Genomic DNA, 25,820 nt, shown 5'->3' on the forward strand with positions numbered 1-25,820 from the left:
AGATGGAGCAGACCAAGGGCAAAAGCAGGCTCTTGATTATATTTGAGAGGTCATCATTGCTATGCACAGTCAGAGAAAGCAGCTTTCCTGTCTTCAGCGCATTTTAAAATTCCTCCCATTGTCGTACAGAAAAGCCACTCCTTATTTGGCAACCAAGATCGTAAAGGTGAGGCTTAAGGTTTGGTTCTTCCTTGCCAAAGCTGGGACACTTTTCATGTTAATGCTGGAAAATATGCAGGGGGTAGCGAGGTCAGTTTCACGGCAGCCTCAAATTAAATCGGCCAGGAGACGGGGGAACACCAGCCCAGTCTTGGGAGCTGGGGAGGGAGGCTCCCACCCTAGTCTGTCTGTCTGTCTCTCTCTTGCACACAGGCAGAATTTCACTTACGAAAGTGAAGACTGTCATTAGTGAAGGAAACCAAAGGCAGGATCTGCAGATGCCAAATGGAAAAACAGCTCAGGCTGGGCTGGTGGAACTATCAACAGGCCCAGCCAAAGGTTCCTTCCATAGGCAGCAAAATGGCACCAGAGATGGTGTCTTTCTAATATTAAAGACACAATCACACTTGGTTGTAGGATGCCAGCACAGCTTCTAAAGAATGCTTTAAAGGTAAAGGTAAAGGGACCCCTAACCATTAGGTCCAGTCGGGGATGACTCTGGGGTTGCGGCGCTCATCTCGCTTTACTGGCCGAGGGAGCCGGCGTTTGTCCGCAGACAGCTTCCGGGTCATATGGCCAGCATGACTAAGCCGCTTCTGGCGAACCAGAGCAATGCACGGAAACGCCGTTTACCTTCCCGCCGGAGCGGTACCTATTTAGCTACTTGCACTTTGACATGCTTTCGAACTGCTAGGTTGGCAGGAGAAAGAATGCTTTACCCGTTGCCAATTTTGCATGGAAACTGTTTTCCACATAGAAAATGGCGTGCAGAAACTGACCTGTAAGTTTAGCCATCGTGAGTGTACATACATTGCTGCATGGATGTTAAACAGATGCGTGTGCAACCTACGCCATCCATACAAGACTTGCCTACCGTTGCCACACAGAACTTTTTGTGTGCAATAAATTTGTAACAACTGATGCAGCGCCAGGGATTCTCGACTTCTCTCACAGAAGAGAAAGAAAGAAAGAAGAAGAAAGGAACAGTTCCATGGTTTGCACGTGAGCAAGGGGCTGCCACCTCCGATGACTTGCCTTATCTCTCCTCCTCCCTTTTTTTTGGTGCAAGGGGCACACATCCCACATCAGGTCTTAATGTATTTGGTTTTTTTGTCTGTGAATATTTATAACAGTAGGAAAAATCCAGGACAGCTGGTAATGCATTTTGAAGTGTGTTAACAACACAGCACCACACAGCTCTCTATTGATCACATAATGCTTTTCCTGGCCAAGTAGTTCTTATACTTTTTTTTTTTTTTTTAAGAATACAAACTTCAAGTACCTTTTGCTTCAAGCGGTTTTTCACCTCCTTTATTCCCATTTTTGCATGATCTTTTGCCTGCATAGAAAAAAAAGGGCGGAGGGAGATTAATTTAAGTCAGAAACCCTGTTCTGGCTGCAGAGGCAACTGGGCTTCATTTCCTCCCATCAAGACCCACCTTTTCTGATTACTGAGAACAGGGAGGGGTGGGGGAATTGGTCCACCAAACTGAAGACATAATGGGTATAGAAACAAATACAGATACAAGAGGTTAAAAAACAATATTTAATGAGGGGGAAAGAGATTTTGTTTGCAGAGAATAGACTGCCTCCTAAAGCCTAGGCTCCTTGCTCTATCCTCTAATTATTTTTTTATGTGTGTTGCATGGTAAGGGTAAGGGTAAGAAGCCTGACTAGGGCAGGACCCGACTGTTGGCCGCATCGAAGGGAGGCTTATAAGCATACGTCCTGGCTTCTCTGCACCACCACTCAGAGCTTGATTCTGGACGGTGAGAGAATATCAGTTTCATAACCCATTTCGATCCATGCTGGCTGAATGTAGGTTAAGGAACGATGGCAAGTGTGAGTTCCACCAAAGCACCCAGTGACAACTTCCTGCCCGTGGCCTCCTGTCCTATAAAGGGCAAAGCAGGAGCACAAAGGAGGAGACTCTGCTCCAGGCCGGGTCTCTGCCAACTTTGGTACGCACCTTCTGCTATGGGGCAGAAGGGGGGATGAGCTCTTGCTGGAAACCTCTTCCTACCAGCTCCACTGTTTACTTGAGAACTTACTGGTCTCTGGTTGCAATTTAAAGTCTGAGTATCCACATGTGACTTATCCTCAGTGCCTTTGTTAAATTTCTGCTAGAACAGCATTGCTTCCATGTACCTTTCCCTAAATTCCTCCGCTTCCTGCTTCTTATCCTACTGGAGATCTAACAGCAGGTGGCAGGGCTTACAGCACGGGGAGGGGAGAGAACATTCACACTGCATCACTTTCTCCTCTTCATACTGATTGTTTAGTCTTTTTCTTCCATAAAAAAAAAACATTTCATCCAACAGTTTTATGCCAGCACCGTGAGAACCATTTCAGTGTCTGATTGATGAAAAGCTAATAATGATTATTGCTACAGTATGTAGCTTTTATGCAGTTTCCGAGGGATTTTTCATTTTTAATCTAGTAACAAAAAATACTTTCTGTCCTGGCTTTTTAGCCCTCTATTGTTTCATGCGCAGTACCAGTTTGGTCAAGTTACATGACTCACACGAAGGACACATTGTGTAGCAAGCAGACCGCCTGTGCGCTTAAAAGCAACCCCAACCTTCCCCTATATATTTGCACCTCCTATGCAGCTCTATGACACTTACAAACTTGTAGACTGTCTTCATGGCAGGGTTTGCCTTGGTCTTGACTGTATTCAAAATGGCACCACTTCCTTTCTGCAATGAGGAAAAGGAACAACATGGTAAACTGTTACTGGGGCAGAAGAGCCAACATAACTCCCGGTTTGGAATGCAAATTTCTGCACGCACACACACTAAAAAGAAGTATTGCAAACACACCTGAGCAATACAAAAGGCTTCAGGCATTTTGCTCTTAACATCCGGTTATTTAATTTCTTAAAGGAGGAAGCAGGGCAAACACTTCAACGTTTTCTTGAATAGCCAGATACGTGTTTCTAAGTTCATTGAGTTCATACTTCATTTTTGTCATATAGGAGGCTATAGCACCAAACAAATATGGTGTTAAACATGGAAGAATGTCTGAGTTCTCAAAGATCACTGTAGCAGGGGAAGGAGGGGGTCAGTCTCCATTTGTAAAACCTATTTGTGTATCTATTTCACCACATGAAAATATCTGGTATCTTGAGTGTGAAGTGCCTTCTCCCACATCAGTCTGAAACTGCTTATGCCCACCGTTCTTCCACCGTTGAGAGGGAAATGAGGGCGGAACGGGGGACAGAAGAAATCCATCTCCTTCCAGAAGGGCCGAACTGCACGTACAGGAGGCACAACCAGGAAAGACGCACGAGGCTCTGATATGTCAGACAGAATAATCTAGTAGTCCAGTTAGTGTTTTATTTATTTTGCAGCTCACGTTGGCTTTTGCTGCATAATGTATTATTTTGATAAATAAAATCCAGCGTGCACAAAAGACGGATACCCTCCCTGCCAGCCCTGGCCACCCCCCACAAAGACTCACTCAGGCACAGCTATTTTTTAAAACTAATAATTAACTTTGCCCAATACTAGTTTTTAATTTACTATTAACAGTGAGCTTTATTCCAGCGAACCATATTGCAAATATTTGTGCCCTTGAGAACTGGGTGGTGATGATGATGATGATTAATTTATTAATTCATAGCACTTCTTTTTCTGCAGCTCTTGGAACACTATTTGGCATTCCAAGAGAATGTCAGAGGAGCCCGTCGGATGTTTTCACAGAGCTTCTTTCATTTGTCTCAGAACCCCGAGTGATCAAGCATGCCCGGTCCCCATTTCCCGCCTGACAGAAGCTGCTCTGCTTGGAGTAAGTTTGGGGCTTGGAACACAGTGAGCTTGCTTCTGCTAATTATTTCTCTTGCCATTACTATCTTAAATGTGTGTAATACGGAGAGGGAGAGACTACTTAACCACAACTCCTGGGATCTATTTGGGGTCTGCTATTCATAAATATTTATCATATGGCAGTTAATCTGTATCAATTAAGTTAACAGCGGTGCTCCAAATACCAAAAAGGTGCCCGCCTCCTGTCTCCCTACCTTGCGGCAAAAACAACAGATTTTGGCAACCCGTCGTTCATGCGCGCCGGAGCACCAGCAGAGTTCCTGCTTTGGGAGAGGGTGCAGCAGCATCCTTAAGCCTTAACTAGCTTTGGCCCACATCTCAGCACCCTCACCATAGGACTCAGAAATTGCTGGACGATCAGAATGAGGAGCACCTGGGCTGCTGGGGACACTTACCCTAACCGTTGACAGCCACTGGAGATACAGCTTGTCACTACCTGACACAAAGAGGCAAGCAGACAGATGAGAAGTGGCAGCACTCATTTTGCCATCAGCAGACAGCCCCCCCCCCAAGGACAATGCAGCTATGCTGGAGATGCAACCTCCTCTGGAAGGACAATGCATCTAAGTTAGCTCCCCACCTGCCCCCCCCCAATAAAAACTAGGGCAATTAGTGAGATAACAGCTCCTTCTGAATGTGTCTTCATAGAAAAGAGCAAGAAAGAGGCTGCTTTTTATTCATGTCTAAATATAGCAAGGAGTCTTGTTTAAATATAGAAAGCTGCTCTGAGGGTTGTTTGTGTCTCCCTCCCCGCATCAACACTCCTGGCTGAAGCTTCCCCGTCAGTGGGCTGGCCGTGAATCCCTGGTCTGATTCCAGAGGAAGGTGAAGGAAAGGCACTGGCCACCCCAACATCGAAGAACCCCCCAGCCCTTGAAGAGGTACCAAAACTAGAACACGAGGCAACCCACAAGACCCACAAAACTGAAATCCACTGAGAGACGAAAGAAAAATTCTGCCAAGGACCAGGCTTGGGAGTTCATTCTGACTTCAACTGAATCTCTAAATCACGGGCTTTCAAAATTTGTTTCTATGTTGGTAATACAAGCAGGTATTATATGTTATTTCCCCCATTATTTGACTTCTAAGACACCAGCAGCATAGAGAAAGGGCTATAAATATATTTATTCCTTGGTGTTTTTTCTGCTTTTCATTTCTTGCTTTGTCCCCCAGGCCTTTATGTAACTTAAAACCTCACTACCTTGGCCAGGCTGGAACCTAATTAATTGTCTATAGCATGAAGTTTTGAAAAGTGCAGTCACAGACCAGCTTGAGGAAAACCCTCTTTTGCTTCCCTTGCTAATCTTTCTAAAGGTCTAGGGAAGCCACCTGGCACTTCTGGTCCAAACAGAAGGGTCATCTCCTTTGCTCGGCATCCACAAACTCAAGCAAATGTTCCTCCTTACCAGCATATTCGCCCATGTTGATCTCTTCCTCAAAGACATCACTGAAACCTTCTCCGGAGTTGAGAAGATCAAGGCGGCCATCAATAAACTTCAGGAGAAGAAAAAGAAAGCACACCAAGAGGGGATCATACAGGGCATCCTAAACTCCCTGCCAAGGTGCTAACACTCGCTCTCTTTTTCAAGGCGTCTCATATTATTATACCAGGCTAGAGATCCACTGCTCAAGCTTTCTGGCTTGGTGGGGCCTCCAGTATAAAACTGGGAGGTACTTGCAATGGAGAGCCAGCGGCAGAAGAGCATGTCAGGTTTTACTATTATAGAACAGAAAAGAGGAAAACAAACAAACAAACAAACAAACAAAAACAGTGCTCCTGTAAACGGATTGTCAGCTGGGCTGGAAAAAGATATTAATGTAGAGCACATCCCATTTTGACCCATAAATTAAGCTAATTATGAAACAAAGTGGCCAGCTGTATTTCACGGCACATAGCCCAGTATAGATCACAGTGCACAAAAGCAAGGCAGGGGGTGGGGGTTGTTCTTTTGTTTAACGACCTGCAATACCTGCTTGAAAAGCTGCAGCTGGGTTGCGTTCTGCAGGAACTGTCGCATGGTGGCAGACCGGTGGGAGACAAATGTTTCTTCACAGAACGTGATGGGCTCCCCCTGGAAAGATGGAGTTCAGAGGAGGGGTGAACTTACAAGTGGCCAAATGCTCCCAGAAGAGTACAAGCCCAGTCGATGAGTTGCAGTGGGCTGCATTAAGCACCTTGCCAAGCACATTGAGGAGCAAGGTTCAGAGAGTGAGGAGGCCTCCCCAATCAACTTGCCCACCTCCAGACAGTGGGCCCTTAGCCAGGGCAAAAGCCAGGGAGACTGGCCAATGGTCAACTACTTCCTCCAGGCAAACGGAAGAGGAAGGCTGTGCTCCCCCTGCCCCACAAACCTGTGCCTTGTGGGTCAGCCAAGCAATGTCTCGTGTTTGATTTCCAAAAACAGGGGACACCTGGGGCTCTTAGCTGGAAGTCACCCCACCAGCCATAGAGGGGTTGTTGGTTCTTCCTCAGAGGCAAAGTAAAGGCCTTCAGCTCATTCTCAGAAGCACTCTTTGTGAATCCACATGCTCCAGACTCCAGGCATCCTGTCAATGTTCTTGACATAGCACAGGGCCACAAACACCTTTGTCAGGTGTTCTGAATGGGCCAAAAGGAATTGGAAAACTTTTTTGGTGTTTTCAAAAAGAATGGAGTTTTATCTCTAAAACGCAGCAAAGCAACACCATTTGCAACTTTGGGGTGGGGGGAAAGGAAGTGTGTTGTGTTGTGTTGTGTTGTGTTGTTGTGTTGTGTTACATTAATAGTGAAGTTGGTTATGTATCTGCGGGGGGGGGGGGGCACCCATCTATTTCCATGTCCTGGCAACACTTTAATCTGCAAATTTGCAGCAAAGCAAATAAATATATTTATGGCAACTGAAAAGTGGCAGTAAGAAGGAGCAGTAGAATTATGTCAATGTTAAGTTAATGCAGAGGTCTTTTCATGCTCTAATGAAAAAGTACACCCAGTGCTTTTCATTAATGAGCCGGGGGCAGGGGGGGGCAGGGAGAGATCATTCCAGGCAGATGGGCTGCTGCCACCTCGGTTTCATGGTCCAACTCTACAGCTGCATTCCTGTAATCCTCAGGTCTGGGAGGAAGGAGGAGTGCCCCCCCCCAATCACAGAAGACCCTGACAATCTTGGCCTGTGGGGGGAGCCATGCCTATAAGGAATGTCCATACGTGGAAAACTGTACTTCTCCCACACAGAGTGCACATCCTTTCTGCATTTCTTCTTCCAGTGTTCCCAACTCCCATTGTTCCAGCTGCATTTTGTGACAGGGAATTTCATTAGTGTGAGCAGTTTCTGAGCTATGGGCACAGCAGTACTGCACCTAAGGTTTCAGATTAAAACTGCAGAGTGGAAGGAGAGGAGGCCCTTTTTCTGCCTCCCCACTTCCAGCTACTCTCTGAAGACTGGAGAAGAGACCCTCTTAAGAATATTAGGGGGGTGGGCAGGGGAAGTACTAGGCCAGGGGTCAGCAACCTTTTCCAGCCGTGGGCCGGTCCACCATCCCTCAGACCACGCGGTAGGCTGGACTATATTTTGAAAAAATAAACAACAAATTCCTATGCCCCACAAATAACCCAGAGATACATTTTAAATAAAAGGACACATTCTACTCATGTAAAAACACGCTGATTCCCGGACCATCCGCGGACTGGATTGAGAAGGCGATTGGGCCGGATCCGGCCCCCGGGCCTTAGGTTGTGAAAAAATGAACATAATATTGTAGCTGCAGTTCATTCATTTTCAGCTTTGTATTCTTGTTATTAAAAAAGGTGTACCTAGACATTCTGTTGTTGCGTCCACAACCTAGTTTTAAGGTGCCATTTAGCTTTCATATCTCTGTTTCTAAGACTGCCTTCTTCTAGCTGTTTCCTGCCTCTCCTGGACCATACCACTGGGACTGAACTGTGAGTTTCCTGCTCTGTTAGCTCTATTGATCCTCCTCTGCCCAGAGGGAGTTTGGTATCACCTTCCACTTGGCCCACATTCCTAAACTGCACTGCCAAAAATGCAAGCAGGAATTCTAGGAGCTGAACACTAGCAGGCACACATTGGAGATGATTTCTCCAGCTAAACTGCTCCAGCCTTGGAAGGCAGGTGACACCACACCCAGGATGGGGAATAAAGATACAGAGGACAGGAGGTTGCACCAGGAAGCAAGGACTGGCCTTACCGCTGTGGCCAAGTCCACCGTTATTCAATTTGCACCATCTGTGGGTCAAAACATAAAAGAGCCTCCATTCATCACCCCTGATGAATGGGATAGCAGAAAAAGCCACCTACTGCTTTGTATCTGGTGAAAAATAACCTGATTTGCATTGCAATTTGCATAGGCGACCATTTCCTGCACCACTTTTTTGCGATAGCACATGAGCTACTGTAGCTAATATTCCCCTTGCCGCCTATTCCAGGGCTGAATTCTACAAACATTTCTAAATGTTCCATGCTCATAAAGCACCTTGAGGTATACTAAAGCCACAATGGAACTTTTACGTGTGTGCAGGAAAAGTGTATGTGACAGTTAAGGACACTACAGGGTATAAAGACCAGGAATGGTGATTGCAGCGATTTATGGCGCTGTGCCTGCTTATATCACACTGGATTATAAATTTTGCATATAAACTCTATTAAAGAGGAAGAAAGTGAAACTGCAGAGGAGTTTTAACTTGGAGGATTTCTGTTATGCAAAGAGCCATGAGTCCTGGAGGCTAGATGAGCAGCCCATCAAGAATAATGGCCCCCACACTTAATTAGACCCAGCAGGCTCTATATTCCTCTATGTCTTGACTTTTTAAAAAAGCGAGTATTTTATTTAATGTTTTAGATCCTAAATTATGGCTGAGGACAACTATGCTCCCTTTCCTATTTGCAACAAACAGAGGGGGCACCAAGGGAGATCCAAAACAACCACACTTTGCCAGGGCAAGATGGCATCCTGTTGAGCCCACAACATTTCTGATTGATGAGCGATTCCACTCTTTTTTACTGGTACTTTTTTCCAGTGCTGAACAGCTCTTTGGAAGTATCTTTCATTGCCTGAGATTGTGGAGAGAGTCAGAGAACAATACTGTGCCACATGGACAAATAAACCAGCACGGTATAATGTGGCCCTCTATGAGGGAGGAACTAGCTGGCTGGACTGTGAAATTCTAAATCTATTGCCTGCTTACGTAATATTTTCAACAGGAGATGCCAGCAACTGAATCTGGGACCTTCTGCAAGCAAAGCAAGTGTTCTGTGGCCGTCAAGCTAGACTCCTCCCCTGGAAGCACGGATGCTCCTTCCCTACCTGGGAAACACAATGCATGCCGGCCTGTCTTCAGCTTCCCCTTAGCCCTGGTATTTGGATGCAGCAACCATGTTCAGACATGAAAATTCCACCTGCTAATTGACTATACAACACGATTTGCAGCCACGTCGGGGAAGATGGGTTGGGGAAGAGGGAGGGTTTAGAGACGGGAGCTCCAGGAAGGTTAATCAAAGGTGGTGATGGAAGGCAGTCGCGAAAAGGTCACATTTCTCAGCTCTTGCGGTGTGATGGTCTCCAAGGAAACCTAATTATCCAATGAAATGCAACATATTTACGATGCGTATCTTACCCACACAAGATCAGCTGAGGTCACTGGACTAGTGTCAAAAGTACAGCATCCCTTGTGTGGCAGGGATTCTCACTCTGGTGCAGCAAGCGGGGGGGGGGGGGGGAGTGGTGGGAGAGGAGAAATGGTTGAGCAACCCAAACCATAACAGCTGGAACAAAAGAAAGATCAGAGAATGGGGAATTGTGACACGGAACCACATTGGACCGGAGCCTTTGAAAACCTCCACCACCAAGCGGGGGGGTGGGGTGGGGCAACAAAATTCCCATAAGAACCAGGGCTTTTTTCAGCTGGAACTCACTGGAACCCAGGTCTGAGACCTTGCCATTCCAAGACAACGAGAGAGGTGTTCAGGGTGAGAACAATAGCCTTGGGTTAGAACCGAAGGCCAAAGGGGAGAAGCGCATGTTGCATGTTCCCCAATTCCAGCCCCTGGAGTCACGGCTTCCAGGGTCTCCCAACTGACTGAGGGCTTCCCTTCTCCTGGCGCACACACACTGTTGCACTAATGTAGCAGCACATTTATTGCGGGTGGGGAAATGCAGGTGTTTTACTGTTGGCAAACTGTCCCCGGCTTCCGCAAATGAGGCAAAGAGCACCAACTTAAATCCACTTGGTGGGTGCTTCTGACTTGTCCCACCCCCACCCCCACCCCAGTTTTGCACTGTGGACTTGGAACTCCAAGTTTGTGAAAGGGACCAGCACAGAATGGAAGCGATGCGTATCTGCAAGGGTGTTAATACAGAGCCCGGTGATCCCTTCTATCCCTGTTACAGCTTCCTTTCACACCTCAGCCAGGGAAACAGGGCAACATCAATGAGTTTCATCAAGACAGGGGAGGGGGGAGGGGGAGGGAGGGGGGAAGCTACTATTTAATTAGATCACATGGACAGAGAAGCATCTGGCTCAGAGCATGGCAGTTTACACATCTCCTTGAGTTGTCGTGGAGACAAGCACATGACCAGCCCCGTGCGGAAACTCTGGGGCACGACTCCAAGCACACTCCTAACGCATTCTGACAGAGAGCAGATGGGCAGCCAGTCAGATGGCCAAAAGGCACAGAGGCAGCCCCCTCCAAACCTGGAGGTGCACAAGGATAATTTCCATCCTGTAAAATCAACCTGCCCAGGAATTACACACACCTTTAATGTTAGTGCCTGTGTCAAAGCTGCTACTACAAAAGAGCTGCAGAACAAGTGGAATTTCCAGAGTGGAAAACACCAAGCACAGCTCCTCTGCTGCGTTCCTCCAGCACCTGCTAATCTGGCTGGTTTGTGTATCTTTTGGTCATGCTTGCAGTAGTGCTTGCCCTCCTCACACCAGGCATGTGCCAAGTTGGTAGAACAAACACACACAGAGTTCTCTCTTCAATAGCCCACAGCAATGGAATTCCCTTTTCCTGGTGGTGTGCCAAAAACCCAGCATCCTTCATAAAACAAGCTGTAAAAACATTTTTAAAAAACTTGACCTGGGTTTAATTGCAAGGCATAACTCAGAAAAACAGGAATGGTTTTACAAATATTTCAGAGGTACCCAGTTCTCATAACTCTCAAATATCTTTTGCTTGTCAAGTGCTGTCACCGACCCGTAATGCTAGGTAAGTTAGAAGTACACAAATAGAACTTGTTTTGTCTTGGACTGTGTCGCATTCAGTCATCATAGATTCTTTTTGAACAACAACAACAAACCCAGTAATAAACTGAGTTTGATACTTGGTATTTTCCTCTGACTGCTAGCAAGTCTTTTTAGGATGATTGAGCTATCATCTAAAGTCCTCCTTCACAGGATCAGGTCACCTTGGACCACCACAGATCCAGTGTTTGGTTTGAACACTGCACTGTCCAGGTTCATCTTTCTTTCAAGGGCTGGAAATCTAAAGGATGTTTTATCATCACAACTGCCAGTTGCAAATTTTAATAAATAAATCAAATCTTGCTGGGTAATCTATAGCAAGCAATCCAATACAGCATGGCATCAAGGACTCAATTAAGCGCTTTAAAAAATAAATAAATATTTGCACACACTTCACTTCTAAGTAGGTCAGAAATCCTCCCTCCTTTCCTATCCACTTCTTCTTTTTTTAAGTAGCATAATCTCTGAAGGTCTTATTTTGTTTTGTGGGTTAATGCCATAATTTATTTAAAAGCAACCTGACGCATGTTAAGAGTTAACCGTCTTGCGTAACGGTCATTGTAAACAAGCACAATTCCGGTTAAAGCACCCTCATCCATCCATCTCTTCGTCAAGAGTCAGATGCAGACCATAATTAAGGGTTTCGGAACATCTACCTGGGAGAGGTATTTTTGCCTGCTATTCCAGGAGGAGGCCCTCTCTGCAGAGAGCAGAAGAGCTCATTAATGAGGCTAATTAGGTGTAAAGGGGGAAGGGTCTGGCATCAGCTGCAGCTTAGAGTAGCTCATCATTAAGCTCTGTAATCTCTACCCCAGAACAGCAGCTGATCTGGCTCCTCCGTGACTGACTGACTGGCCTAGAAGCCTCCCAAGTTAACACCTGAGTACCTGACAGTGCACCTTCTGGGAGGCTGGGGAGAGGCTTAACCCTACAAACTCCTGTCGCAAAAGGATCTGTGCAAAGCGGGTTTAGGCTCTTCAGGAGGATGATCGCCCACACAGGTCACGTTTTGGAGACCAGGCCTGGAATCATCACACTTCATATAAAGGTCAAATATTGGAACTGTAAGAGACATGCCTCTCTCAAACCGAAGACACGCTCAGAGTTGCTGTTAAGAAGCAGCTTTCCAAAACATATGCTAGCGTATACTGGTGAAAGTGTTATTTATATATGTTTTTTATGTTATTGTTGTGAGCTGCTAGGAACTCTTACTAGGAAAAAGTGGCATATAGATGTTGAATTTGGGTTGCATTGGGTGTGTCCACTCGTAGGGGAAGACATATGTTTAGAGTAACAGCGTGAGTCTTGAAGTGTACTCACCACACGGACTGACTCTGCTCCTGCACTGAGCTCAGAAGGAGGGGGTCAAGCTCACACCACAGTCTGAGAATCAGACACGAGATCCCTTTTCATATTACATCCTCATACAGCTGCATGTATGAATTGGGCTTAAAACAAAGTCCAATGATTTGTCTGGGCAGACTCACTCTTGTCCTGAACCTGCCATGGGAACCTCAACTCACCCTGTCTCAATCCCCCATAGTGACATGAAAATATTAATCGGCAATATTGGTATGAGATGATGGCTTATGTTGCACAGTTATTTCTTCTAGATTGACAGAGGGGCAGTTTCCCAGTGGCTAAGGCTGCACTCATCTGCGTGTAGGGCAATGACAATGTAACTGTCAAGGGTGCTTCACAGCCAAAGGAACTTACATGGCGGATACCTAACTCTTTATTGTCAAAGCAGACGCAGTCACTTCAATGGCTCCAAATAGCCTCACAGACCAGTCTAACGTCTAGGCAGCTATTCCCAGGTCCGGGGTCTATGGAACAGTGGCAGGAACTGGGGGTCTTCACTTGTTTATGTACCCTACCCTGATGGGCTGCGCACATGCAGCCGGAAACTGAGCCTGAATGGAAGCTTCCTCTGATCTTCCCTCTTCAGCCCCCTCCTGATTCTGGGAGACAGTGGGGCAGAAGAAGCTGGAGAAGTACTCAGTCCCTTCACTTGCTTGACCTGTCTCTTCCTCCTCTTTTTCTGCCCCATCCTGTGCTCCACCTTCCAGGTATGAAACTTCCCCTGTGTCTGACTCTAGCCTCCTGGCTGGTACAGTTCCCCACGAATCACTCGCCCCCTCTCCTGAATTAGACTCACCCCCCTTTCCCCAGTGCACACTCATCGGCGTCCTGCCAGTCCCTGACAATAATCTTGGGACACAGCTGTAAGGGTTTCTGTGGCCTCCCCCATTTCACCAAGCTCACTGACTTATTGTTCATCATTACCACTATTCAGATGTTTTCATGGGCAACTCCAAAAGTGACCTCTTTACCCAAAGTTCCAACCTTATGTGATTAGTCAAGTTTCTCACACCCATCAGGTTGTGTTGGCTTTGGACCACAAAAGCAACCTTGACTTGGGCTTTGAGAACAGAAAGCTTCCAACTTCCTCCTGTGGCTCCGAAAGTCCAGGAAGGAAAGAGTAATTTGTGACCACAAGGATGGCTCCAGCGTTTCTCTTTTCTTCCAACACCTCTGCACAAAGCAACAGAAATAGTTACAGCACTACAGGGAGTTGAACCTTGTTAACACTAATGCAAGAATATAGGCTATACTGTATTCATCTAATTCAGATTGAGAGAGGGAGGACATCAGCTCCATGGAGACCAGAATACTTGTTGGAAAAACTCATTCTGTAGCTAATCTTTGAAAAAGAACTACAAAGAGTGGTGGTGATTTGAGAAACAGATCAAGAATTAAGCCTTCAGAAAGGTCAGTCTTTGCTGGCTGTGTGCATGCAGTCGGATACTTCCCGCATCCAGACACTCCACAAAAGGCTACAGCACTTCATGTACTGTGAAATCTTTCACTTTTACCATTATGCGTATTCAAAGCCTCACAGAATGTTTGAATTTTGTTTTTGTTGCCGATTCCACAAGACGCACCATTCTGATCAGACGAAACTTCTGACCACCTAACTGGTTTACCTGTGTCTACCCCACATAAAAAATGCTCCAGGTGGCATTCACTAGAACTGGCTGCAGCAAAAGTTAATACATAGAGTCACACACCACCCCAATCTCTGAGCAGTGAGAGACTCTGGGGAGCTCAAGCCCTTTACCCTTTGTTACACAAGCCCTTTGTTATACAAATCTATGGTGGGACCCTATTTGGAATACTGTGCATAGTTCTGGTTGCCTCATCTAAAAAAGGATATTGTAGAGTTGGAAAAGGTTCAGAAAAAATAGGCAACCAGAATGACTGTGGAAATGCAGCAACTACTCTATGATGAAAGATTTGGGACTTTTTAGTTTAGAGAAAAGATAAGAGGTGATATGATAGAAGTTTATAAAAATATTCATAGCACAGATACAAGTGGGTAGAGAAAGCTTTTTCTTCCTCTTCCATAATACTCGAACCCGTGCTCATTCAATGAAGATGAATGTTGCAAGATTTATGACAGATAAAAGACAGTCCTTCACACACCGCACAAACTACGGAACTTGGTTCCCTAGGAGGCAACGATGGCCACCAACTTGGATGGCTTTAAAAGGGGATAAGACAAATTCATGGAGAGAGAAGATCTTCAATGGCGACTGGCATGCTCTGCCTCCTCCAGTTTCTGGGAATCGCTGGTCGGTAGAGTGCTGCTGTGCACATGTCCTGGCAGTGGGGCTGCCACAGGCTTCTGGGAGGCCACTGTGAGAACAGGAGGCTTGATTACACAAACCACTGGCCTGATCCAGCAGGTTTATGTTCTTATGTACTAAAAATATCTCACCCATACTTTTAAATTTCATAGCTGCTTAGTCCTCTCTCAAGTACACACATCTGCCACTTGATCTCAAAATTGCAACATTTCAAGACAAAGAAGGTTATTTACATCTTGAAAACATGGATGGGCATGGAGTGGATGATAGCATGGCTGGGGTTGCGCAAGACTCTCAGAAACAAGGTCAACGGTAATTGTTGCAATATATCCTGCAAAGGAAGAGAGATTGGAGCCAGAACACAAGGAGACATTAGCACGAGGCAACACAGGGCACGAGGGTGGTGCAAATGGACAAATGAAAGAGTTAGCAGGGCAGCAGTTTGGTGATCTGCTTAGGGTAAAACACAGAAATGTCATAACATCACAGAACTGTTGGGTTGCAATGGACTCCGAGTGCCGTCTAGTCCAACCTGCCTGCAATGCACCCAACCTCTGTTTAAATACCTCCAGTGAAGCAGAGTCCAATCCCTCCAATGGAATCTGTTGCCCTGTCAAACAGCTCTTACTGTTAGAAAGTTCAAACACAGAAAATTTCTACAGAGGCTTTAGTGGCAACAAGAACAAAATGGGATGCATTGCTTGACTTGTTCCCAGCAGAAGCCATAGATAATACTGAGTTAGGAGCTGTGTAATGGGGTTGGGGAGTGGAACTCCCTTAAATGCAGCAATAGGTCTCTCCTCTCTCAGGACGGAGAGCAAGGAGACGTGTGCTTGAAATTTCCTGCTGAACATTCACAGTGCTTAAACCCCTGTTTTGCTGAATTTTTTGTCTTTCAAACTCTTGAAAAGGTGGAGCATCTGGAACAAAAAACCACTAAGGATTAGTCAGCCAGTGACTCTGTAGTTCTGTTTTTCTATCCACTATCCTTGTTGACCTTGAGCGTTCCAGGAGATGCAACCAAAAGGGAAGCCAGGGTGGTCATGTGTGGCCTAGCAGGAAGAAAAGTGAACACTGAGATGAAGAGTGCAGGGTTGAAGTCATGTGCAGAGTCATGCCCTCTTTCAAATTCCCTTGCAGGACCTGCAAGGCAAGAGATTTATGGAAACTGGTTTTATAGGATTGCTGCAAAGCCAAAGAGCAGGTCCCAGCAGTGCATGAAAGCAAGTGTTTTAGGGTACATGTCTGTTGCCCCCACTATGCATGTTTGCTGCAGGACACACAATTTGCCATGAAAACTGTGAAGTAACTCTGGTTCCCTGTAGTTTCATTCCTGCTCCCCACCTCAATGGCAACCATGTCAAAATGGCTGTACCAGTCACACTAGAAAGCCTAAACAAGCCCCTGGTTTTTGCATTTTATGTTCCTGCTGCCTTAAAGAAAAGAAAACCACTTCAAATTACATATATTATTTATGCATTTTTAGAGTTGTCATCCTTTTATATAAGGTTTCTTTTTATATCATCCTTTAACTGTTTTCCCCAGGAATTGCTTTTCATTGGATATTAACTCCAAAATCCTTTCACAATTCTTGCCATCTCCTGAACAAATCAGTAAAAGACTTAAACCCACTTCAATATGTATATAGTTTTGCCTAACAATGCACACTAATTGTATCTCTTTAATAGGAAATATGTTTATTAATAAAATCCTGTTTGTCTTTATTACCAATGATGGGAGTTCAAAGCAGAGAAACAAACATCTAAACATCAAGGAGGTGTCAGAGGTAAACGAAGGGAGGCCAAGTGAAGCGCATGTGATGCGCTAATTGTATTCCAAAAAAAAAAAAAGAGGATTAATGGAGGGAAGACAGAAATGGAGCTCCCAATTACCATAGAAGTGTCTATTTCACAATGCACTTCCTGTGACTTGAGAAAGACATTTTTGCACCCATTGGAATTTCGAAGAAAGCAGCTTCCCGGCTGTTATGTGCATAAATCTCTCATGCTGTACATACACAGCTTATTTAAATAGCAAGAAAAAGTTACCATTTACAAAATGTATATTTCAGTCATAGCACACACGCACACACACACAAAATCTGTCAGTTTGTGAGGAAAAGTGCAGAAGAGAAAGCAACACATTCAGTTAGGACTCCCCCCCCCAGATTAAAGCAGCTGCTTTGAGGAGCATGATCCAGCCAATCCGTCAACAGCGAAGCTCACACTCCCAGCCCTTTGCTAAAACTCAGGGGCGCAGCAGGTCTTGAAGGCTCCACCACCACTGGGCGGCCAGGAGGACCCCCGTGTTTCCTGGCTGATGTGGGGAGACTCTTTTCTTACGCCACAAGGTGCTTGTTGCTTTCTTTGCCTCACTTCTGTTGAGAGGGATTTACTCAAGGGCTTCATCAAAAATTCCAGTGCAATGCACACTTCATTATATGGTCATAGATCCAAAAACATATCTACACCTACAACTATCTATCCATGGCCATATTAATTCAACCAACTCTTTTTTTCCTTTAGGGAATATTGCTAATTTAACATATTCTGTTGATCTGAATTGGCAGATTGCTACAGTGAATAGCTGCAACTGACTTGAATTATGCCGGGTCGAACTGATGCAGGGTCCGACCACTTGTCAAACCAGTGATCCTGCGCCCTGCCAGCAACAGGCTTCTGTTTCATTTTGCTGCGACCCCTCCACAGCTGCTGCAAATAACTAGGTAAGAAGACAAGAAGTGCTTTGCTGGATCAGGCCCATGGCCCCTCTTCCCCAGCATCCTGTTCTCACAGGGGCTGACCAGATGGGAAACCAGCAAGCAGGATTTGAGCACAACAGCATTTCCGCATGTGTAATTGCCAACAACTGGTATTCAGGAGCCAGACTTCTGTGGAGGCAGAGCACAGCCATGGTGGTTTGTGGCCTTTGATAGCCTTGTCCTTTGATGGTCTAAGACAAACCACCACTGCTTAGTTTCAGGTTGTCCATTGGCAACGTCAAAGGCAGAAAGACAAGAAGTCAGGTGAGGGAGTCAAGGCAGAATAATTTATCAGCTGAACACTTAAATTCCCTCTTCACTAATGCTAAAATATTACACTGCCACTTCCAGCTCTCCAAATCCTTCTTCAGTAACAGGGAGATTTAAAGAGGCTTTCAAATGGTTATTACTTTACTTCCACGGCATCTTCCCAGAAGGCAAACATCATCAGTCCCGCCACAAAAAAAGGCTGGGGATTTTTTTTTTTTAAGTGTCCTCAAATAAAATTAAGAAGGCAGCAGTAAACTTCTCCTATGCCATCCTCTGCTCAGGTGTAGTAGGGATGTGCCCAGTTTTAATGTTGGGGTTAATTGATTCAGAGTTAATAAACGCAGCCTACTTCTGAATTCAGAGCCCCTGTCACAAAGCTCCACCCACAGACACACCAAGGGAGCAGTGAAAAGGAATCAACCCTTCAAGGGCGGATTAATACAACCACAAACCAAACCTCCCGAGGCTGGAAGGGGGCCCCTTGCTGGGCTGAGGCATATGGAAAGTTCAGCTCCAATTGAATGTCTCAATGACAGCTGACACTCCACCATGCTCCAGCGGCTGCAGGGATATTTCCTCCCATTAAAGGCATTGGGAGATGCTTCCTCGTAGGAAGAAGGAACTAATGGGAAGGGGCCTTTCATTTCTCCTTCTCCCAGTAGTGAAAGCGAAGCTGAATGGAGCGGAGGAGCGCTTGGCAAATTCCGCCCTGCTCAGTGAGTATTTATTCAGGCTTTACATTTGATCCAAACTAACGGCTTGAAACTATAAAGCATTCTCACTTTAAAAATACAAACATGATTCAGGTAAGCGGCTTCACACACTGTCATCGTCATCATTATTATTCATACAGTGTATACACCGTTTGGTTGTATGAAAACCCAACAATCTCAAAGAGGTTTACAACATACTGTATATAATGTACTGAAATTCATTTCTCTCTATTGTCCTGATTCCAGCAACTGAAAAGCTGCCCCAATCAGAAATGTAATTGCTAGAAGATGCTCAAAGCTCCACCCACATCTCATGTAGCACCTAGTCTAATTCCCCAGATTTACAAGTCAGTCACCATACAAAATCCATTGAAGTTGAAGTGTGTTGCCAGATTCATTGAAAAAAATCTGGTAACTTTAACCTAGTCCCACCATTGTGGAGTCCTTGCCAAAATGAGCACTTCGACAAAGTCAGGTGGTTCACGTAACCCAGGACTGTGTACCCTGAACGACATAGCAGAATTCGGGCAGTTCTGCTGCCCATAATACTTCCACTGGTGATGCCAGGAATGGAACCAATGCAAGCCAAGCCTGTGCCCCACCGCGGAGCCTGCTCTTGGCCAATCTGAGATGGACACTGCCATCAAAGCCCCACAGCCATTTACATCATTGCAGACTACAGTTAGCGATACCTCAATGACCCTTGAAGCCGATTCCAGGTCTGATTATTCGTTTGCTTTTAAAAAACATATTTATGCCTTAACTATGCTAAAAGTCCAACAAAATAGAAATCGCACAGATACATGAAACACAGTAAAAGCAGTCACAGAATAAAACCTAAGAGACAGATGGTCAAAACCCAAAGACTTTCCCCAAAAGAAAAATCCTTCCTGTCAGCCTAAAGCCAACAAAAAGGGGACAGAACATTGCTCTCTTCAGACAGAGTTCCGCAGCCTAGGCGTGTGACTAGAGATAAGGCCTCTTCCTGTGTCCCACATACAGTGGAACCTTGGGTTGCGGACGTAATCCGTGACGGAGGCACATCCACAACCTGCAGCATTCACATCCTGAAGTGCCGCATCTGCGCAGGCGCAATTTGGAGCTTCTGCACATGCACACAGCGTGATTTAGCGCTTCTGCACATGCGCAAGCGTCAAAACCCGGAAGTAACCCGTTCCGGTACTTCCGGGTTTCTAGCGGTCCGCAACCCGAAAACACGTAATCCGTAACATGAGGTATGAGTGTACACAGACAGAGGTAGGTGAGGCACAGGAGAGGCCCTCTGCTGATAACCTTTGTTTGACCTGATTTCTCGACAGAAAGCACAGACTATCCACTAGTGTGATGTCAAATTTGTATATATTAAAGCTCTAAAACAAGACAGAGATGCTTTAGGGAACCTTCTAATAAACAGGTTAGACATTTTGTTAAGGGACAGACTTCACCAACTCTAAAGGACACGTGGGACTGCTTGGTTGCCAGCCAGCCCTCCATGGCAATCAATGACCCCGCAGAACAGCCTCTTCCCCATCTCCCTCTCACATTGAGGGTCTCCACGTGCATCCACTGGTAATTCAGTTGGCTTTTGTGCATCACAAGTCTGTTTTGGATCTTTGTGAAATCCACAGTGAAAGCCACACCCATGGCAAAGACATGGAACGGCTTCAGCAGCACGTTCGCCACAGGCCTTGGCAGGCCTCTTGGACCAGGCCTCCGCTTCCCCATCACTGCCCCACAGCCCCACATTGCGTTATCTGCTATCAGTGACCCCTGACAGCTCTGACTTCGCGACCTCATTTGCTTATGATGTGACACAGCAGAAGCTTTAAAGGGGCTCAATTGCAACGAAGCTTTACCTCTCCCACCGATTTTTAAACAGAACAAAGATACTGTGTTTTCCGTAAAGACACAAGATTCTTGATGCAACTAAAGTCAATAAATGTTAAGAAGAGGTAGAGGATTTGAGAACGGCTCTGGGGCTGAGGCTACTGCACAGGACTAAGAGTAACTCAACGACTTAGATCTCTAGGGGACCTAAAACCACAAAGAGCCACTTACAAGAAATGGCTTTCTCTTCCACTGAGAACTTTTACTACAATCAAGCAGTATGTACATTTTTCTAAATAAATAGAATAACAAATCTCCAGAAAATCTGCACAGATTTTCCTAGTGCAGATGTTTTCTCCATGTCCATTTCTTCTTCCTTACAGAGCAAAGAGCAGCTTCTAGGGTAGCTTTGAAAGAACCATCCAGCCTGTCAACTAGAGCAGGTATCTTCAAGCTCTTCAAAACCAGGGCCCAACTTTAGCCCAAACATGCATCCGGGGACCCATTTTTTAATCATTTATGGTATATTTACAAGGCACTAATGTTCCTATTGTGGCCCACCTTGGATCAGGGCGCAACCCGCTGATTGAAGACCAGTGAGCAAGAGGAAGTCATACTGAATTGTTCATTGTTTCGTTGTCTACTTCAGTGCAGCTAACCTTGCAGTTAGCAACTGCAACCAACATTTGCATTGCATTTGGATAACAATATTTGTGCGCTATCTTGAAGCAATGTTTGAGGAGGACTAAAAATAAAACATGCAGTCCTGCTATTCGGCCTTAGCAAATTGGCAATTAGGTTCATCAAGGGAAGAGCATGATGTGTACAGGAGTGGAAAGGCACATCCACTTCCATGCTCTGACATTTTGCCTTTCATCTCAACCAGCGAAATTTTCAGCTAAATTCAAACTATATAAAATCTGGAACCATCAAGGAGTCAGCCATAACGCTTTTAAACAGCACATTGCTGTTATACACCAATGTAAGGTCAGATCAACAAGGGCTAGTAATCATAATCTAACAGAGATTTTATTACAGACGATTTCTGCAAAAATAAATTAATAGCATAGTCATAGTTTGTACAAAATGTATTAACTATTTTGTTCATCTTCTCTTTTTAAAATAAATTTATTTATTTGGTTTTCAAATTAAAATTTTACAGCCACATATCGAACATACATCACAGAAACAAGATTCCGTGGAATCTCCTGGATTCCCCCCCCCCCTTTTGTGGGTCTGATTGTTAGTCGTTTCCGCCTTTTATAATACAGTAATCCAAATCTTTTACCTCTCCGTTGTGTCCAAAATTCACCTTCAAAATTTTGTTCACCTTCAGGTTTGCCTACTATAACCCACAAATTCAGTTTGATTTTAAATCAAAACTTGTTTTTATTCAAAAGTGTTCTTACAGAATAAATGTCCACATCCTCAACGAGACAGCTGTAATGATTTAATAATGGCCAGGCCCAAACTGGCTGAAAACGCAAAGCCACATCCATAATCATAAGACAGATTTGTTTATGCATTCATTCATTCCAAAATTTCTTTGTCTACGCTGTCAAAACCAATTTTTTTAATGTCTTACAATATTAAAGCACCCTCAATTAAAAGACTCTTATCATGGTACCAATTAGAAGGATGTGTCAGTATGTCCTGTTGTAAAATCTTAAGTGACCTTGGCTGGGCCTTATTTTTTTAAGGAAAAAATAGTGGGATGGGGGGGTGAGAAAGTGGAGACTTCCACTTTAGTCTTCTCTTTGGGCAATGCATGCAGCCTTTAGTCTCCTTACATTATTAGAGCAAGTTATCAGCCCAGGTAGCTAAAAAAAACCTACCTGCTGTCTGCCTGAACACAAAACTTTTCCAAAAGTATGAGATCCTCTGATGGAAAGCTTCAACAATGGCACAGAATATTAAGAAGAGGTTTTGGGGGGATGAATGCAAGGCCAAATTGGGTAGATATAAAAAATATTTATATATCACTTTTCCGGTGTTCAAGGCAGTTTACAACCAACAATTAAAAATACAGGCAACAGTAAAGCATTAGCAGAATCAAGCAATCAGGACAACTGAATGTTAATCTATTTTTTCAAAAGTTTTGCAATGTTTATGAAAAGAAAGTTGAGGCGGCAGGCCTGGCTTTTGTTGGAACAAGTTTCCACAGCTTTGGAGCAACGATAGTATAAGACCTGCTCTGATATATCAGTGTCCGCAGTTGTTAAAGACAGCACAAAGACAATTAAGCTTCTTGACTGGATCTCAACAGGCAAGCAGGGGGAGATGGTCTTTGAGGGTGCAAAGCTTTCAGAGTCGAAGCCAGACCCTCAAATTGGGCCCACAGGCAACTCAGTAGCCAACACAAGTGGCATCAAACAGGCTGAAAATGCAGTAGCTGGTGTGTCTGTGTCATCTTCAAGGGCAGCCTGACTGCAAGCACACTGCAAATAATCATAGAATAACAGATTTGTAGAGTTGGAAGGGACCCTGGGGGTCATCTAGTCCAACCCCCTGCAATGCAGGAACCTCAGCTAAAGCATCCAAGACAGACAGCCATCCAACCTCTGCTTAAAAACCTCCAATGAAACAGAAAAATCACAAAATGGCAGATCAATGCTGCTAGTTTTGACCTGTCCATAAAATGGAAATGCCTTTCACTGAGCTAAGGACGGGGAATGGCACTCCAGGCAGTAACTCCAAACTGCGTCTCCAGAAAATTAGAGAACCTGCGTCACTCACAGTCAGGGAGACTCTATCTAACCTGCGACCATTCGGAACCAGTCTCATCTGCCTCTTTTCTGCATCCAATCTTAACCCATATTCCAACCTTGCCCAGTTGACTAGGGAAAACCTCAGGGGCAGGAAAAGCTGTACGGTAGACAGGCAGAAGAATGAAGCAACCTTACACAACGTTAGAACGTTTATATACATCTAGCTCAGCTTTGTCTATGCTAAACAGAATCAGTTCTCCAGGGTTCCACACAAGGCTATTTCTGAGTCCTTAGACGTCTGCAATTGGACTCAGTCCCCTCCTCCAGGCTGTCTGCATTTCGCAAGAGGGATGCAAGCACATGTTGAAGATTTAGGTTTGCAAAATTCCTGTGGATTAAAGTTCTGTTGCCCTAACAAATCAACTTATTTAAAACAAAGCAAAACACAAAACCCCACAGAACTCTTGTGGTTAGGAAAGTGATACAGAGAAGTACTGAGAAGTGTGGGGTGATCAAATGATTAATGGAAAGATGGATAAAACCAGCACAAGCAAATCGGAAGAAATGCTCAGTAAGAACTGGATACAGTCTGAACTCTGTGCAAGCAGATCAGGATGCATGCTCAACGAAGAAGTTATCCCAAGGAGCCCTTTGAACCACTGGTAGCAGGAGGAAGTGAAATAAAGGTCTAGGCAGGGATCTGAGGGTCAGGGAGGGAGGGAGGCCGCGAGGAATATTCATGCGGAGCTTAGATGCAGGAGGGGCACTATATAGGGGCAGGAAGGAAATGGATGGGCAGGTCGAGGGCTGAGGAATTCTGGGGTAGGCTGAGACCCCAAAGCCTCAAATGGGAACCTATGAATTTATTAGCCAAACTTCTGGCTGCAGATCTCTAGCTGCATTTACTTAATTGCTTTATCCCCAAACACACAGACTTGCTCATTTTTTAAAGGAAAAGGTTATGCTTGGCTCTGAACACCCGCAAAAGCCACTTCTACTGTACAGAGAACTGGACGCAGTGTTGCCGCCTCTGGCCACTAGGTGTCACTCTAGGAAAGAGCACCACACACTCCTGGCGGAGGAGACACTTTGGGGCTGCCCAGCGTCTCCTTCCACCACCAGCACGCAATCAGGCTATAAATATTTTAATCGCCACACTATTAAGTAATTAAAATGGCTATTTATGAGGAAGAATGCTTGAAATCACTTTTTAACCTTTAACATTTCACAGCTTAGAAAGCAAAATGCGCAGAGTTGTATTTACGGAGTGGCACTCGCCCGACTTGCCTTCAACCGCGAGGGGCAAAAAATGATTCCGGTCTTATTTTAGGAGAGCTCAGTTCAGACTGCTGGCTTCCCTGACCTAGAGAGGGAAAGAGAGCAAGGCGGCCTGCCTGCCCAAACTGCCACTAAACCCGATTTAAGTTATCATGCAAACCAAGGGCACGATTCACCAGGGAGTTCTCCCGTGCAAACCCCTTTGGGCCCAAGTCCCTCTATCCAAACAGGACACATCTTGCCATGAGCATCCCAGCAAAGTCAACAAGAAGCCTGCGTCCCCATCCCCTCCTCCAAGCAAGACCAGAGTGCCCTCCTTTCATTGTGCAGGACATCACAGATTCGGGGATAAGGATTTGAAACAGAGGTTCTGCCATTTCTCTTGCCACAAGCCACTCTGCCCAGGAGCAGATTTTGAGAAGGTGAAGGGTCACGGAGAGCCTGTTCCAAGCCTTTCTCTGGAGCAGCCTGCCTCCTGAGCACTGCCTAGTGAGGAGTCCTCCAGAAAGCGGCTATCTTTATTTAACATAAATCTATCTGGCTGGCTAATCCCCACTTACCCCAAACAGTATGGGCACCCACCCTCCTCAAGTTGCCAGGCAACCAGCAGGAGGAGCATCGGGGAACACAAATGAACTGCCTCCAGGAAGGAAAGAGGTTGGTTGCTGCTTGCCATGGATGAGGGAGGTTTAAGAGTTCAGCAGCCTCCGTGTGCCTTGAGCTCCTATTTACATGGCTGGGAATTAAAGCTACAGCTGGGACTTGAGAAGCATAATGCTTACACCTGACATTTTAATGAGCCATATAGAAACACGCACACACACACACACACGAATACATCTGCTCTTATATTCAGTGTCAGAGGTACACTCCACGCTATGCAGGAGGAAAATAAACTCAGAACGTCTTGCTGATTCAACAGCATTTTATTCGAGCAATTAAGAGAAAGGGCGAGAGCGACACGTGCTCCCAGGAGGAGTTAAGATAAACCATTTCCTCTTTTTTTGTTGTTTCAGAAGCACAAATAATTTGTTACGTGCTAATGGAGAATCACAGGTGGACCCCAGGCTCTTATTCCGTTCTCTCAAATACTGGATGGGCGATGAGCTCTCCGGGATCCATACAGGCTTGTTTGTGTTGCATGCATTTTGCATGGGTCTCTGATCAATTCCATGAAACCCCATGTGGCTGAAAATGCCTCCCCCCACCACCCTTGCCAAGAGCCCCCCCCCCTCTGTTCTGGAATCCCTCTGTGGCTGCTTGTTTGTTTGCACTAAGTGCAGTCTGGGGATATTTGCCCTTTGCTCCCCCAGCAGCTATTTTGGAGATTCATGTTTACTCACTGGGTTCTCCCTCTGACACTCTCTAATACTTACACCCCATCCTT

At 45.3% G+C, this 25,820-nt stretch overlaps 1 protein-coding gene across 10 annotated transcripts in view; it reads right to left on the reverse strand.

Moving 5' to 3' along the window:
* Nucleotides 1-25,820, reverse strand: part of DENND1A (DENN domain containing 1A) — a 263,639-nt gene that overhangs the window by 43,219 nt on the left and 194,600 nt on the right. For 9 of the 10 annotated variants that reach the window (XM_083597233.1, XM_083597229.1, XM_083597231.1 and 6 more), the window contains 5 exons: nt 5,957-6,058; nt 5,393-5,480; nt 4,382-4,422; nt 2,787-2,858; nt 1,442-1,498 (listed from right to left, as the gene is read on the reverse strand). In XM_083597233.1, coding sequence (XP_083453359.1) covers nt 1,442-1,498; nt 2,787-2,858; nt 4,382-4,422; nt 5,393-5,480; nt 5,957-6,058 — 360 coding nt within the window. The remainder of the gene's footprint in view (nt 1-1,441; nt 1,499-2,786; nt 2,859-4,381; nt 4,423-5,392; nt 5,481-5,956; nt 6,059-25,820) is intronic. The other variant, XM_083597234.1, reaches the window with a different exon arrangement.

Source organism: Podarcis filfolensis (assembly GCF_964270895.1).
Source record: "Podarcis filfolensis genome assembly, chromosome: Z".
In the NCBI taxonomy this organism is placed as follows: domain Eukaryota; kingdom Metazoa; phylum Chordata; class Lepidosauria; order Squamata; family Lacertidae; genus Podarcis; species Podarcis filfolensis.